Raw genomic sequence first — 14,943 nt, 5'->3', positions numbered from 1 at the left:
AACTTAGGTAAGTGCAGAGGATATTTCCAGACTTTCATTTAACCCAATAGGGGACATGCTACTCAGAGTAGAGATTCAAAAAGTCTCCCGGGAACATAATTTTTTATATCTAAGGCCTTTGTCTCCTTCCCAAGGGATAGATTCAATCCCACAAACCTTTAGTCCACCTACGCAGGAATGATGGTTCATTAAAAAGTGTTCCTGATCCTCAGCGTTCTGATCATGCGACCAACATATAGCTTGCCTCATGGGCTGATAAGTACATAGATCACATACTGAGATCCACAGTTGATAAACTGTTTAATGGGGTGAGACACCCCTTCAGATGTCTGACATTTTTTGAGTCTGTGCCAAATATACAAACACGCTCCACAATTGGGAACTCCACACTTATAGTTTCCTGTCTGTCCAAACAGCCCTAATGATGTTTTGGTACTTGCAGCATTCTTAACCTTACTTGGGGCCAAGACACTTTTCAAATCTCTGGGTTTTTAAAAAACGATGTTGAGGACTGACGGAATACTCTCTTTTAGAATAGGATCTCCTTCTAAAACACTCCAATGTCTCTTGAGGATTTTCAAGAACTGAAAAGCCCTACAATTGTATTGTGTAATCAATGGGGCTAGTCTTATTTGTTCCATAGATTTAACCTTAGACTTTTGCTTGATGATTGAGTGCTTGACTAAGGATTCCTGGATCATCCCTAATTTATAACCTTTGTCCAGAATTTTGTTGCATAAAACCGCACCTTGATTAGCATGGTCATCATCCCTGGTACAAGTCCTTCTCAGTCTATGGAATTGTCCATCTGGGACATTCTTTATCCAACGGGGGCGATGACCACTGCGGGCATGCAAAAAAGAATTGCCAGCCGTAGGCTTGAAATGAGTGCGGGAAATGATAACCCCATCATCATCAAGCCTTGCTCTAAATCCAAAAAGACTAAGGGGTCTATTCACAAAGCTGCCGTAGGCAGCCGAGTGAATAACCGACCCGAAGTGAAGTGAGCCGAACGCTGAAATGAGCCATGCACCGACTAAAATCAGCCGTACCTCGGCTTGCTGAGGCTGGCTTCAGGTCGGCCAAACATGCTCAGCATGTTCGGCCTACCCGAAGTGCAGAAGGAGTTCAACTCAGCCGAAGCAACATCTGGATCGGCTGAGCCGAACCTCCGGCATGCTACTCGCTGCTGTTCGGCCTATTCTCATAGATGCCGAACAGCAGTGAGTGAATAAAAAATAAAATAGAAAACGATTGAGCGGAGATAGCAGTGACAGCTAGCCGGGACCAGCTGTCATTACAATGAGAGCTTGTCAGAGCCGGCGGTGATATAAAAAAGCTGGCTCTGCTAAGCTCTCATCCTAATGATGGAACAGCGTCCCTGGTTACCTGGTAACCAGGGATGCTGATCAGTCATTACACTGAGAACCCGGCGGTTGCTGCCGCTAGAATAAAAAAAAAATCAGCATAGGAATGCATAGCTGTATTCCATTGCTATTTCAATTTGCAATATCCAATAGCATGCTGGTTATTGCACCTGCCCTGTGCTGCTGTCAATCATTAGAAGGGGACCTGATGGAGAACTTCAGGTCCCCTCTGCTGATTGACAGCAGCAGTGGGCAGGTACAATAGCTAGTTTGCTATTTGCTACTGCAAATTGAAATAGCCAATAGCAATGTAGCTATGCATTCCTATGCTGTTTTTTTTTTTATTCTGACGGCAGCCGGCGGCTCCGATGTCAGAAGAAAAAAAAGACAACAGAACAGGGAAACTTTCCAGGAGAAGTGTTTCTCTCCCAGCCGGCTGGGAGCCGATATCTAATAGCGGGAGACTCCCGGAGCGTCCGGGAGAGTTGGGCTGTCTGGAGATCAGTGTCCCTGGTTACCAGGTAACCAGAGATGCTGATCCGTCTGTGTAATTGGCCGGAGCCAGCCGTGAGATGACGGCTGGCTCCGCCCAGCTGTCAGTAGTTTCACCTGGGCTCAGTCGAGCCGAAGCATATGGCTTCGGCTCGACTGAGCCCCTCGGCCAACTTCGTGAGCTGTACGGGCTATAGTGAATAGCTCGTACAGCAGCACCGAAGGGGTTCGGTAGAACCGAAGGGGTCCTGAGATTTGAGATCTCGTATAGCTTGTCTTTCTGCCACCGATAGATTCATCACAGGTGGTTTACTATTTTTAGAACATAACTGAACCAAATCATTGTATACTAATTGATGAAAGGTTGTAATAAAAGGCTCCTTTCAGTGTTGGGGATAAAAGATGGATTTTGGCCTAAAAGGAGTGTGCCTTATATCTGGATCAAAAAGGTCACACATATTCTCTACTGGGAAATTACCATTCCAGAGCTCTTCCAAGCACATTAGAGTATTATAATCTACTTCCTCTTCATCGAAATTAGAGAGTTCAACCTCAGGTTCAGTCAGACTTGTATTGTTCTCAGAAGCATGAGCATTTTTATTGTTGTCCTGAACCCTATAGTGCCTATGGAATGTAAGTTTTCTAATACATGCATGCAGGTCTAGAAAAAGGTTATATTGCACTGGGAAAGCTGTAGGGGCAAAGTTAAGTCCTTTTTCTAAGAGCACGTTCTATATCCCTTAAAAAATTGTGTGGAAAGATTGCAAATTTTAATCGAGCTGCCAATCCCCTTAGGGACTACTGATGCACATTTTTCCCTTTTTTGCTGTACCTTTCTTCCACCTCTGCATCCCCTATAGCGTCCCTATGTGGGACCCCAGTGGACTTCTGACATAATCTTGAAAAAGACTGTTCTTTTTAGGGGCAACACTTTTGGTCTAGCTCCGCCCACTACTTGGGACCCTTCATTCTCTTGACTATATGCTGCTGCCGACCACGAGATATCGAGTGGTGCTGGATCTGATATTAAGAAATGCTCCCTTTCTGGTGTACGGCAAGCATTTAAAACAGCAGAATTTTGTGAGCCACAATGACTGTCTGGGGCTTGAACAAATGGAACATCTCCCCTCTTATTGCTTTCTGAACTAGCATTGGTTTATAAGGAAGAGCAGAAGAAGACTGGGGCCCTAATTTAGAACCCGTATCATGGCTGTGTTGGCTAATAGTAATTGTATTAGTGCACAAGGTACTAGTACTAATAATACTACTATTGGTGCCATATGTATGATTGTGATCATATGTATGGTTTTTATTTCATATGTATTCCGTAATTTAGGAAGTCGTGTTTCACCATAGTTAACCAAATTCAAATTTTTTTTAAAATCCCTTTCTTCCACCCTGTGGATTTAGATGGATTAGGGCGATTCCTAATCGGAATAAGATTCGGATTGGATAAATGTGAATCAGATTGTGTCCCTTTTTGAAAAATTGTGAAAAATATCACCTTGACAGAAATCCTTTTCATCTCTATCAAATTTACCCCCTTTTTCAAACTCCACAATTCCAGTATTGATTGATTTTATGTCAGCTTGTATGTTCATTGATTAATAAACTGTATTACACGAGGACAAGGTGCTGTCTGTTTGTTTTGCATGTTTTGTGAGGAATACTTCCCAGTGTCCTTTTGATGATGGCAGCCTGCAAACGATTGTTGGTGGAGAATATCATTGGGAGTCTGCTGAGCGCTGTGGTGTGCATTTTTCTGCCTGGCTGCTAGACCGGAATCCACAGCTTCTTCTGCCCCGGGTTCTGGCAGTCAAAGGACCCATGACGTCATCATGTCTAATGCAGGTCCATTAGACGTCAGCACGATCAGGGACATACCACAGCCAATGGGAGGGGGAAAGAGGTGAGCAGTCACTGCCACAGGACCGAGGATCAGGTGAGTGTCTTTTCCTTATTTTCTCTCCTAGACGAAAATGTGCGCTTAACCCTTGCAGTGCGGGGGTAGCCCCACTGCAAGGGTTAATTTTAATAAATCATGGAGTCCTTCTTTAAGGAAACAGGCTATATGTGTTAAGTAAATCAACCCCATGGAGTTTTCATATTTAAATGCACAATCCTACTTTAGTACATACAGTATTTGATTAATAGGTTATAACCTGAAAAACTCCAGCATTACCTTTGGCTTTTACTGTCCATTGTGGAACAGAAACAGGTTATATACAATGTAAGTCAATAAGTCATAATAAAATGAATAGACATTAATGCATATAGAAACACCTTTCATACTGCGTTTAATATGCCTATTATACTGTACAGTAGTTGTAGTCAGTATTTTGCCATTTGTGCCCAGTGCTAATGTTTCAGCTTTAAATAGCTTGTATTTAAAAATTAGCCTCTAGCATGCCAGGTACGGATACGTACAGAGGTCTTTTATGGTGGTGAGTTGGCCTGTTAGTTGGACTTTTAGGCCACCCTCACACTTATACAATGAAGTAGCGCACCAATAAAAGGTGTGTTCTACTGCATGTTACTTCAGCTCATGGCACTGTTAGGTTGCGGTGCCAATAATTTAGAATGGCATCCCAATGCACAAGTACAGTTGGTGCCCATGGGCATACAGTAGGCTGTGTTAAAAAAAAATGCTGCAGGTCCAGTGTCTAGCCTGTTGCCGTGCATTGGCATCCCATTCAAAAAGAATGGGCTGCCTTAGCTCAGCTTACGTTAACATACAAAATACTGCAGCTTAACAGACCAGGCAGCTGTAAGGGAGCTTTACTGGACCACTGAAATGCCTCCTGTTTCACCAGGAGAAGTGAGATTTGAAGGGGTAAGGCAGAACTAGATAAGAAGTTAGTTTGTGATTCAGTATGCAAGATTCCACTCAGAAACAAAATCAACACAACTATTGCACGCAAAACACACCTTTGTCAAATTCAAGCCAACAAAAAGGGATGTGATGTACTCTCAAAATGCATTGCCAGGTTACTGCACATGATCCGGAATCTTGTGCTACTGGATCACATTGGCGCAGCCAACAGGGTGCCCCCACCACATACATCCAGCATGGTTCCTGGAAGAGCCAAAGAGAAGTGCTTCAGCTGTTTAGTTCCACACTGCTGACAATGGTGGAATATTTCCATGTACCATCTCCTCTCTGTGTGGACGTTTGGCTGGTGGGCTGTTCCTCTTATGGATTTTATGGGCTTGTTAAATAAACCTATCTTCTTTAATTGCACCAGGTTGTGCCGTTTTTTTTGTGTTGCATAGATTCCACCAAGACCTGAAATCCGTTTTAGTAAACGGTCCCTTTAAGCTACATCAGTAGGAGGAAAATAACTGCATTGAAAAGGCGCACTGTTTTTTTATACCATGTGGCTCAGTATCAGAATCAGGAAAAATTCCGATCTGAACAATACCGTTGTCATACAGTGTTATCTTACAGCTTCTAGGTCATCTTGTTTTAATCTGTTAAATAATTCATTTTAATAAATAGGTTTGGCGGGCCATTGTTCACTGAAGCAGCTCAGTTTTGGCTGTTGTATAACATTTCACATTGCAACCCAGCAACAGAAAATAGGAAAATAATTTGAAAATTACAGCAATAGCATTTTCAATTAGTATAAGACATTCTCTCTCTCAACTGAATACAAAAGAGCGGCTGAACGAATTTCTATTGCATTGTATTTATTGATACATCCTGTCTTGTCCATATTGTAAACCAAAATGTGCATATTGTTGCATCATTGTATTAAAGTTTACATCACAAAATAACAGAGCCCAGACTGTCCTTTTAAAACTAATGCAAATATGAACATATGATAGATAGAAATATTATGATGATTATTATTATTATTATTATTATTGTTGTTGTTGTCGTGTATGACTTTATGTAGCTGCACTGTGCACAAAGTTCATAAAATTATTTAACTATAGTATTAAAATATTACTATTATTGTTGTGTATAACTTTATGTTACTGGACTGTGCTCATAGTTCATAAAGCCATTTAACTATTATATAGAAATACCCATATTATATATAACTATTATGAAGCCCGTCGGCAGTGCGGGGCCCCGGTGTTCGAACACCGGGACCGTACACTGCCATATATTGCAGGACCGCGCTGAGGCTGTGGGGGTGCCCAGGACCGGACCGGGCCCCCCCACAGCCTTAGGCCCCGGTTCCCCGGCACCGCCTGCACTGGCGGTAGTTCCGCCACTGGCACTGCCTAGCCTTTTAAAATGGGTCATGTAGGTAGAAAAATCTTGGACAATTTGGAGGTGGATGGTCGGATGGGATTTACTTTTATCTTCCATTATTTCATCTTTAATGTTGCTGATGTCCTGCAGCCTCTTTACAACCTCTCCCTGTCCACATGCACTACAGTGATAACAGGCTGCATGTGTTTTTTTCACAGGGCCTATCCCCTAATTGTTGCTGGCTGCAGTTGTTGTTTTTCACAGACCTTTTTGTAAAAGGAACTTCAATGCAATTGCAAGGTTCACTTTATTGAAAGGTCCCTTCCCCAAGTCAAATTGCCTGCAAAGGCGATCTAAAAAAAATAACTCAGTCCCAGCTTCCAACACTTCCTAGAGTCATGGGTAACATTAACGTGACTCACCGGTGCATCCAGGGATAGCTGGGAGCTCAAAATTACACACGGATATGCCCCTGCAATGTGGAGTGGGATTTGGAATGACTAGCTATCCCAAGAGGCAGCAGTGAGGCATGGTGACGTCACCAATACCTCCTGGAAGTGTTGGAAGCCGGGGCTGCAGTGTTTTTTTTTGTTTTTCTAACAACAGTTGTATTTTTAAATTGAATTTACAGGTGATTTGCCTTTAGGGGGGAAGGCGGGGCTTTCAACTGAAGGGGGGGGGCTCGCAACTGACAGCTGGGTGGAGCCAGCCGTGATCTCATGGATGGCTCTGGCCAGTTGCAATGACAGTTCAGCGTCCCCTGGTAACCAGGGGACGCTGAACTAATGCTGGATTCATTAAGAACTTTCCACTCGTCAAGCTTCAGCCAAAAATCTTTTGGTTGGCGTGGAAGCCATAGTGTCTGGCAACTTAATACTGATGTCTGTGTTCCTGTTTGGGAGATTCGCAAGCTCTGCCGAGTTGTTATTGTAATGACAGTTCGGCGTCCCCTGGTTACCTGGTAACCAGGGGACGCTGAACTAATGACAGCTCAGCGGAGCAGGCCATGCTATCATGGACGGCTCTGACGAGTTGTCATTGTAATGACAGTTCAGTGTCCCTGCCTAGCCAATCAACAATATTTGTGGCTGTTGTCTTTTTAATAAAAGTACACTCATTTATTTTTAAAGATAAAAAAATATATTGTGGCCTAACCCATCAGCTTACATACTGTCCACCCGCTGTACAATATTCTTGGCTGTTGTCTCCCCGATAATAAACTTAAATTTTTATTGCAAGATAAAACTTGCCTTGTGTCTTTCTGTTTGCTGCCTATTTAAGTTAGCCAGTTTCTACTACACACCTATAGTCAGTATATTTTGGGAATAATTGAGGATAGGGGGGTGGGACAGGAATGTGGGACATGGGTCACAGAACAGGACACAGACCGCAAAAAATAAACTGACATGGCGTTTCCACTGTTTAAAATGACAACTTTCTTTGCCTATACATACACTTTATGTGGCCTGCTTTCTAATTGTTAACAATGGAAGATGTCTGATCTACCCCTTGGCCGGTTCCAAAACAACTTGGATAGTCTGTGCACATAAACTTCCAATAGTGTTGTGTTCAGCTCACCAATCACCCTTACATGATGCTTTCACTTCACAAAAAATTGAGCCATCTATAGTTTCCCTGACAGATCAGTAAATGGAATTCTAAATGGTAACTGTGACTACATGGTGATCAGTTTTATGAGTTAAATGTGTATTGGTGTTGAGTTATGTTTGAGTGCGTTATACTGTGTAAACTGGTTAGAAAAAGACTATCAGCACCATCCCTAGTTATCTCCCATTGCTCTGGAGCTCGTTAGCAGGGGAAGCCCTGTGGTGTTGAGCAGACTGATTGTCTGGGGAGGGGGGATGTGATGGGATTATAATCTGAACTCATCACTTGCTGTATAAAAGTTTGTGCAGTTGCTCAATAAATCAGAGTTTGTTTACCCTACACTCGTGTCTCGACCAGTGACTGGGGAAACTGAGAGCTACAGATCAGCGGGTTGCAATATCTCCTCAGCAAGGAAGAAGACAGCGGCGGACACCGAGGTCCGTCACAGTAACAATACCTCAGAAGCAGCCACTTTACTCCCTCACATTAATAAAACAGAAAGAAAAGTAAACAATGAATCTTCAGGTTTCTATGAACAACTCTTTCACGTGTTCTTTTCCTTAATTTTTATAGTGAGACTTTTTAGCATCTGTGCCTTTGGTCTATTTAGCACATTCAGCAACAGTTACCTGTCTGTTCCTTGAGTTGGAAAAAATAATAAACCCCCATATTTATGGCAGCTTTCACTATTGTCATAACCGATCTATCCTAAGAGACATAGGGGTTGATTTACTAAACCAAATAGGCTGTAAGGAAATTTGCACTTTGCAGGGGAATATGCATCATGTTTGTGCAATATTTGCATTGAAATTGCATTCCATCTCTAGGATGTACATATCTTTAAGCTTTTAGAACCATGTACTACTTGGACATTTCCAGTGATATAACTTGACAGTAAAATGTCTGTTTCAATTTAACATATCATAAATACAATAAAAAAACTATTGTAAATGTTATGTTTATTAGAAATTAATTTAATGACATACATTTTCTACAGTTGATTTTTAAAAACTGATTTGCAGAAATAAGAAAACATTACTCTTCATATAAAAACATAGATTTAGTCATATAATATAAAATAAATATACAAAAATATATAAAAAAAAGAAATTTCTTAAAAATGTTGGTCTATATACAAAACACTTTTTCAAAGCACAGTATTATAAAATATACTTATTATAGATATATATTTTAATTGTGTCATCTGTTCACACATGTCTTTTCTAGAGCCATACAGAGACACCAAGTTGTCCATTGCTAGGTGTATGCAAGACCATGAGCTAAATCTGGATTTGACCGTGATGACTGCCATTGTCCTAAATGTCTTGGTTGTCTTCATTTTCACCTGGACTTAGTTAAAACAAATCTTAACTCCAACATTTGGCATTTTAAGGAAAACTGACAATATTTGAGAGGGTTGAATTCATTAAATAAATAGATTCCCTTCTGCCATGCCTCATAGTGGCACATTTTCAAAAAGGTGAAAGGAGTGGATAAATACATATTATAAAAATGCAAAAGTTTCCAAACCTTAATAAAAAGCTAGCTAAAAAATTCTTCAGTGTTTCATTGTTTTCTATTCTACTTATATTCCTTTTGAAATCTAAAATAAGTTCACAGTTGTGAGGTGCTATGTATAGCACTCTAAGATACATAAACCTGAGGTATGAGAAAAGGTCGGTGCTTCTTTTTGATTTTTCTCTGAATATTAAGGACTCTTCCAGGCCTTCACATAAGACATCTATGCACCTCTTAATGTGACCAGATTTAGGAAGGACAACTTCTAATGACACATACAGTAGCAACCTAGATTATCGCTCCAGAAACTGAATGTTAATTTCCTTGTCCGGTACTAGAAGTGTCCTGGTCATAGGTTTCACCAGGATTCCTGGGCACTCGGGTCGAATTTCAAAATGAGTAAGGATCTGCAATGGATATCAATAGGTCATTAGTGTCAAGATAAAACCTAAAATAAAATAATGTTTTCCAATCTAACGTCAGAAAAGACACAAAAAGGGACTTTCAGTGTATGCAGTATTAAAAAGTCCACCCAAAAATGTGTCTTTCAGCTTTTGGAACATGTTGTTTAGATTGCCAATTAGCCTTATATATTTCCTAGCGCCTTGGGTATCAGGTTGTGCTTAGTAGCCCAGTAGTTCATGGCATTAGACCTGTACTAACAGTTTTAAATGAAATAAGTGAAATACCCTCATATTGTGGGGAGGGGAGAAAAAAAATCAGAAACTGCATTTCAAAGGTTTTACTGCAAGAGTCCATATAAACACTGCAGCTGATTCATGTCCACAAAATACAACAGAACTGTAGAATCCTTCATACAATATTCTTACGTTTGTTTTAAACAACCCTTTATTTATATATATATATAATCTTCTCTATAGGCTTCTAAAATGTCTCAGATACGCCAAACAGTGATATCTCCCTGCCATAATTCTTGGATTCTGTCCACCTGGGAGCATTGAGTGTTCCTGCCTTCCACTGTGTGTCTTAGACCTTCTTGCTATATTCTCCACATTATGCAATACAAAAAAATCCTGCAGGGATTGAAGGCACCCCTCAAAAAGGTCACAGCAGGTATGCAAGAATTTAAGCACAGAGATGTCACCAACAGAGCCTCAAGGGATATGAGGAATTGTCACATGGCTTAATTCATCAGTATGCAATACAAACTAAAGTATCAAAATACGGGTGGACTGAACCTTTAATAGAAGTTGGCAATGTCCTCTTACCCGTGAAAGAGCAAGGTAAACCTCTAGTTCAGCTATCCTCCTCCCAATGCAGCTTCTCTTTCCGAATCCAAATGGAATAGAGGCATATGGATGGTGGCACTCATCTTTCTTCAGCCAGCGCTCTGGTTTGAACTCATTGGGGTCTGAGAAGAATTTCTCATCTCGTGATGTAGCATAGTGGCAGAGGGTAATAAGTGTCTGGAAAAAAATGATGTATCAATTAACGTTTTGCCTTTATCAAATGAAGCATAATATTGTGTGTGTAGCATGTTTGCAGAATATTTACAGAATTACTAAATGAACACAATATATATGACATCAAATTGTATTTATATATTAATCTTGTATATATGTTTAACTTACTTTTTTTGGTATGGTGTACTCTCCTATTTGGATATCTCTATCTGATACAACTCGTGCATTGCCAGGAATTACAGGATACAACCTACAATGAATAAAAAGAACTTACAGTTACAATAGTGATTTTTTTAAATAGAAAACAATCCATTCTATTATTTATCCAGTAAGACAGCGCTTTCCATTGTTTGCATTTTTTTGTATCTTTTAGGGGACAATTAGACAGAGCACCTGTTTGGGGGCCCTGTGAGGTTTACAACTTATGCCACAGTAATTGGAGTAGACACTTTGTTTTCTCTTTCCTGATGCAAGTCAGGGCATAAAACCAGTCCCCCTACCCAATCCATTAAAAACAGATAACTGATTGGCACTAGAGGACAGGGCAGCAACATTTTGCTTATACCAGAGGAAATAAACAAGAAGTCAAAATGGGATTTCATTTGATAGTAGCGTCATCATTTTTGCTTGTAGTCCCATAACATACTCTATTGCCCAATACTGTTTTATTAATACATTTATCCTAGTTAGAATATCCTCTTTCTGGAAGCTACTCTGGTATATATTGCTGTGCATTATTTTCACAGCGGCTGGGTCTTACTTTGGAAAATACATGCCTTCCCCATGCACCCCTGTACTTCTTTTGTTTTATTTATGTAATTTTTACCTTAATACTTCTTTTACAACAGCCTTCATTAACGGCATTTTAGCTACGTCAGCTGCAGTTGCAATCTTCCGTCGTTGTTGCACATCTGTGATCTCTTTATACAGAGCGGCCTGTATTTGTGGATGTCTTGCTAGTTCATACAGGGTCCAGGAAAGTGTACTTGATATCTGCCATAAATAAAAACAAAGATTATGATAACAGGAGAATCCTGTATACAATATAATAAATACACTTGTTGCAGAAACCATCTAGAGCCTACGACTGGCAGACCAGTGCTGGCATTATTGCAATTAGTATAAATAAAGAGCAACTCCAGACAACAAGTGAAGGCAGTCAGTGAACTATTAATTCTATTGAGCAAATACTAAAACTACCGAAGGCACTGACACTTTTATATGAGACTTTCAAGGTAGCAAAGAGCAACAGTTGACTTGCCTTACAAGCAGGGGTTCTCAGACCACCAGCATAATGGCCAAAGGTAGTAGAGTGTATTACTGAACTGTAAAGTTTGAAGTACTGAACAGTTAAGCAAATGCTATTTTTAGGTATCGCAGAATTACATTTCCAATTTTACCTAAAGTTTATCTTTATAGAAATATCACCTTTCAGTTATTAATGCAAATCTTTAAAATGCCAGAGCACTGCATATAATAATTGTAAATCGAATGATATTTTCTTGCTATCATTTATAAACTAACACTGTGTAGTGTATTTTGTGAAACCTTCGATAAACCCTTACCGTGTCTACTCCAGCCAGAAGCAGCTCGGTAACATTGCCATAGACTGACTTCATGGGTATTTTTTCCTGGGCCAGGTAATAGGTCAAGAATTTTCCTTCCACTTTCTCTCCTCGGGACACTTTCTCAGCTACATCAGCCATTCTTTGATCAATGTGTCCTTTAGCTGCACAAATAAAATATTTAATTAAGAATAAAACAGATGCCATCATAGTCTTAACAATTGGTAAGCAATGCATTTATTTTCTAGGCCTACTTCTACTTTAACAATGTATGAGGTTTCAGTCTATTCAATCTTCAGTAATGGAGTTGTATATGTAAGCAGTGAAAGTCTATGGAAGAGCTATATTAAGTGTGTTTATTTGAATGATGGAGACACATTCAAGTGTAACTGTTGGCAAAATAAAAAATGACATATGTGATATAGTCTTTCACTAGCATTAACACATCTTCCCCTGTTGATTGTGTCAGTAGATCCATTATTTTTCCCCTTTCTGTAAAATGTCAAGCTGTCCAGCAAAAGTGATAGTGGGAGGGTTTGGAAGAAACCATATAAGACCACCAGGAGTGCTTACAGCTGCCAGACTTTATTTGTATAGCGTAAAGCTTTTCCAGAAGATTAAAAATAAATATTGCTGTAATTGCTTAAACAATGTTAGCTGGAATTCAGCTTTCATTTGTCTGTCTTTTACTTAAAAGCCATTTAAAACTACATTTCCATCTAAGACTACCCTGTCCATAAGGTGACAACCCTGCTATGCAATTTCACTGCAGAATGAACAGCATTGTCACCCTGTTACAGGAAGTGGGGAATACTGGCAGGAACAATAAGTTATAATACTATGCTACAGCGGGACTCAAAAAAACAGAAACTGCTGTGTTAATGATAGTGACGGTCCGCATCATATATTAAATGTTTTATTTTGTTTATATTTTGATTATATTTATACTTTAACTACCTATAATTAAAGCTGTAACAATTGAACCAATGATTATGTTTCAAATGTTCCCCAAGAAAAATCAGATTTTAATATACTGTATTCTAAAGTGGAAAAATATGGATTTTGACCTGTTGTGGGTTACTTCACTTTGCTCACATTAGTTAGTTACCCCTTTATTAAAGATGGGGTTAATCATGTTTCATAAAACCCATATAATATATGTTAACCAACATCCATACAGGCAGATTATCACTCCAGATTCTAAAAATGAACATGTTGTAGATTTCTAGGTCATTCATTTTTAAGCAAACAAAGAAAACAAAATCAATACTTGTAAGTTAAATATATACTATAATTGGCCTTATCGATGTATACACAGCAGTAACATCTAGTTCTACTCTCAGTGTTTGCCCATTATAGGTAAAAGACCCTGGAGGCGGCATCATGAAAGCCCAATCTGGCTGATGTAAACTTTCTTGTGTCCTTCATACAATCAAGAAGAGGAAATGGCTGTAGTCCTTGGACTGATAGGAAATACAAAACACAGCTTACATCAGCCCCACTAACTATTCACAGGAAAGATAACTGCCTAACTAAAGTATGAGATGCAGATGTTTCTGTCTATCCTATAATAACATAGTAAAAACAGTCTTTAAAATAATAAATATATACATATATATCAGGGACGTGCGGTCAGGGGAGGCAGAGTCTCACCTAGAATCATGGAGGAAAAAGCTGTCAGCTTCACGTCTGAAGATGACAGCTTCCACTGTGCTGTATTTAACATTAAAGCTGCCGTAAGCATCAAACCCTTTTATCATAGGCCATATGATTATAACAAAAACTATAATTTGCTAATAGACGCAGGGCATTTGCCCATTGTCCATTATTCTACAACATTGAATGTAAAAAAATTGTACGTTCTTTTTCAGTAGTTCAGGGAGAGTGGAAATTACTGGGTGGAAAATTCTGCCTCATAAAATATAAGCTAGTAAATAAAATAGAACGGCAAGAACGTTAGGACCCCCTGCCTTCATGGCCCCCATAGTAGTTGTAACAAATGCAGTTAGATCCAAGATGATAAACACTATAGAAATAAATGTAAGGTCTAATGAAACATACCAAAAGCAAACATGTAATCCCAGGACTCGCAGAACTTTTGCCAGGGCTTTCTGAAAATTTTGTGCAAAAACTTTGGCATGGCCATGGTTAGAAGGGTCATGACAAACATAGTGTTGATTGACTGAATGAATTTCTCGGTTTCTTTTGGAATAGTTGTCTCCAGGCATCCAATACGGGACTCAAACAGGACAGAGGAAATACCTTGGAAAATGTAAACCAGGAAAACGTATCAGAAAATGTGCAAACGAAATCTGTTATACATGATTCAAGATAGCAGCATTGTGGAGATACGACAGTAACTTTTCTACCCCGGAGAAACCCTAAAAATAGTTTTCAGGTCCCAGGGAACACCTACTAAAATGTATATCTATCGTTTACTGTACTTTAGCAATCTCAGTAAGTTATAGATACAATATAACATAATAATAAATAAAGGAATAAAGAATGTGGCATACCTAGACCTGGACCTAGACCTGATATCCAAGAGAGATCCTATGTAATACCCTCAGTTCTATATGGTGAAATCATTTTCAGTAATAATATTAACATCATAATATTAAAATGAAAAATAATTATATCCAGAAGCAAGACTCCCTTACTTCTGTGTTCATTAGAGATATACCTCCTTGATTTGGGTTTCAGTGAAAGGCCCCTTTACATTGGCGGTCAGTAGAAAGAATGCCCCCCCCCCCGCCCCCCCCCCC

The 14,943-nt window shown here is 39.6% G+C and overlaps 1 protein-coding gene across 1 annotated transcript in view; it reads right to left on the bottom strand.

Annotated features, from left to right (window-relative positions):
• Nucleotides 1–9,256: 9,256 nt before the first annotated feature.
• Nucleotides 9,257–14,943, bottom strand: part of LOC108791588 (25-hydroxyvitamin D-1 alpha hydroxylase, mitochondrial) — a 9,186-nt gene continuing 3,499 nt past the window's right edge. The window contains exons 4-9 of the mRNA XM_018562114.1: nt 14,240–14,440; nt 12,179–12,342; nt 11,440–11,606; nt 10,782–10,863; nt 10,419–10,616; nt 9,257–9,596 (exon numbers count right to left, since the gene is read on the bottom strand). Of these exons, the coding sequence (XP_018417616.1) occupies nt 9,483–9,596; nt 10,419–10,616; nt 10,782–10,863; nt 11,440–11,606; nt 12,179–12,342; nt 14,240–14,440 (926 nt within the window). The 3' untranslated portion in view covers nt 9,257–9,482. The remainder of the gene's footprint in view (nt 9,597–10,418; nt 10,617–10,781; nt 10,864–11,439; nt 11,607–12,178; nt 12,343–14,239; nt 14,441–14,943) is intronic.

This window comes from Nanorana parkeri, unplaced genomic scaffold (genome assembly GCF_000935625.1).
Source record: "Nanorana parkeri isolate BGI_ZX_2015 unplaced genomic scaffold, ASM93562v1 scaffold561, whole genome shotgun sequence".
NCBI lineage: Eukaryota > Metazoa > Chordata > Amphibia > Anura > Dicroglossidae > Nanorana > Nanorana parkeri.
The sequence above is the reverse complement of the archived record's forward strand: the minus strand, read 5'-3'. Positions and strand labels throughout refer to the sequence as shown.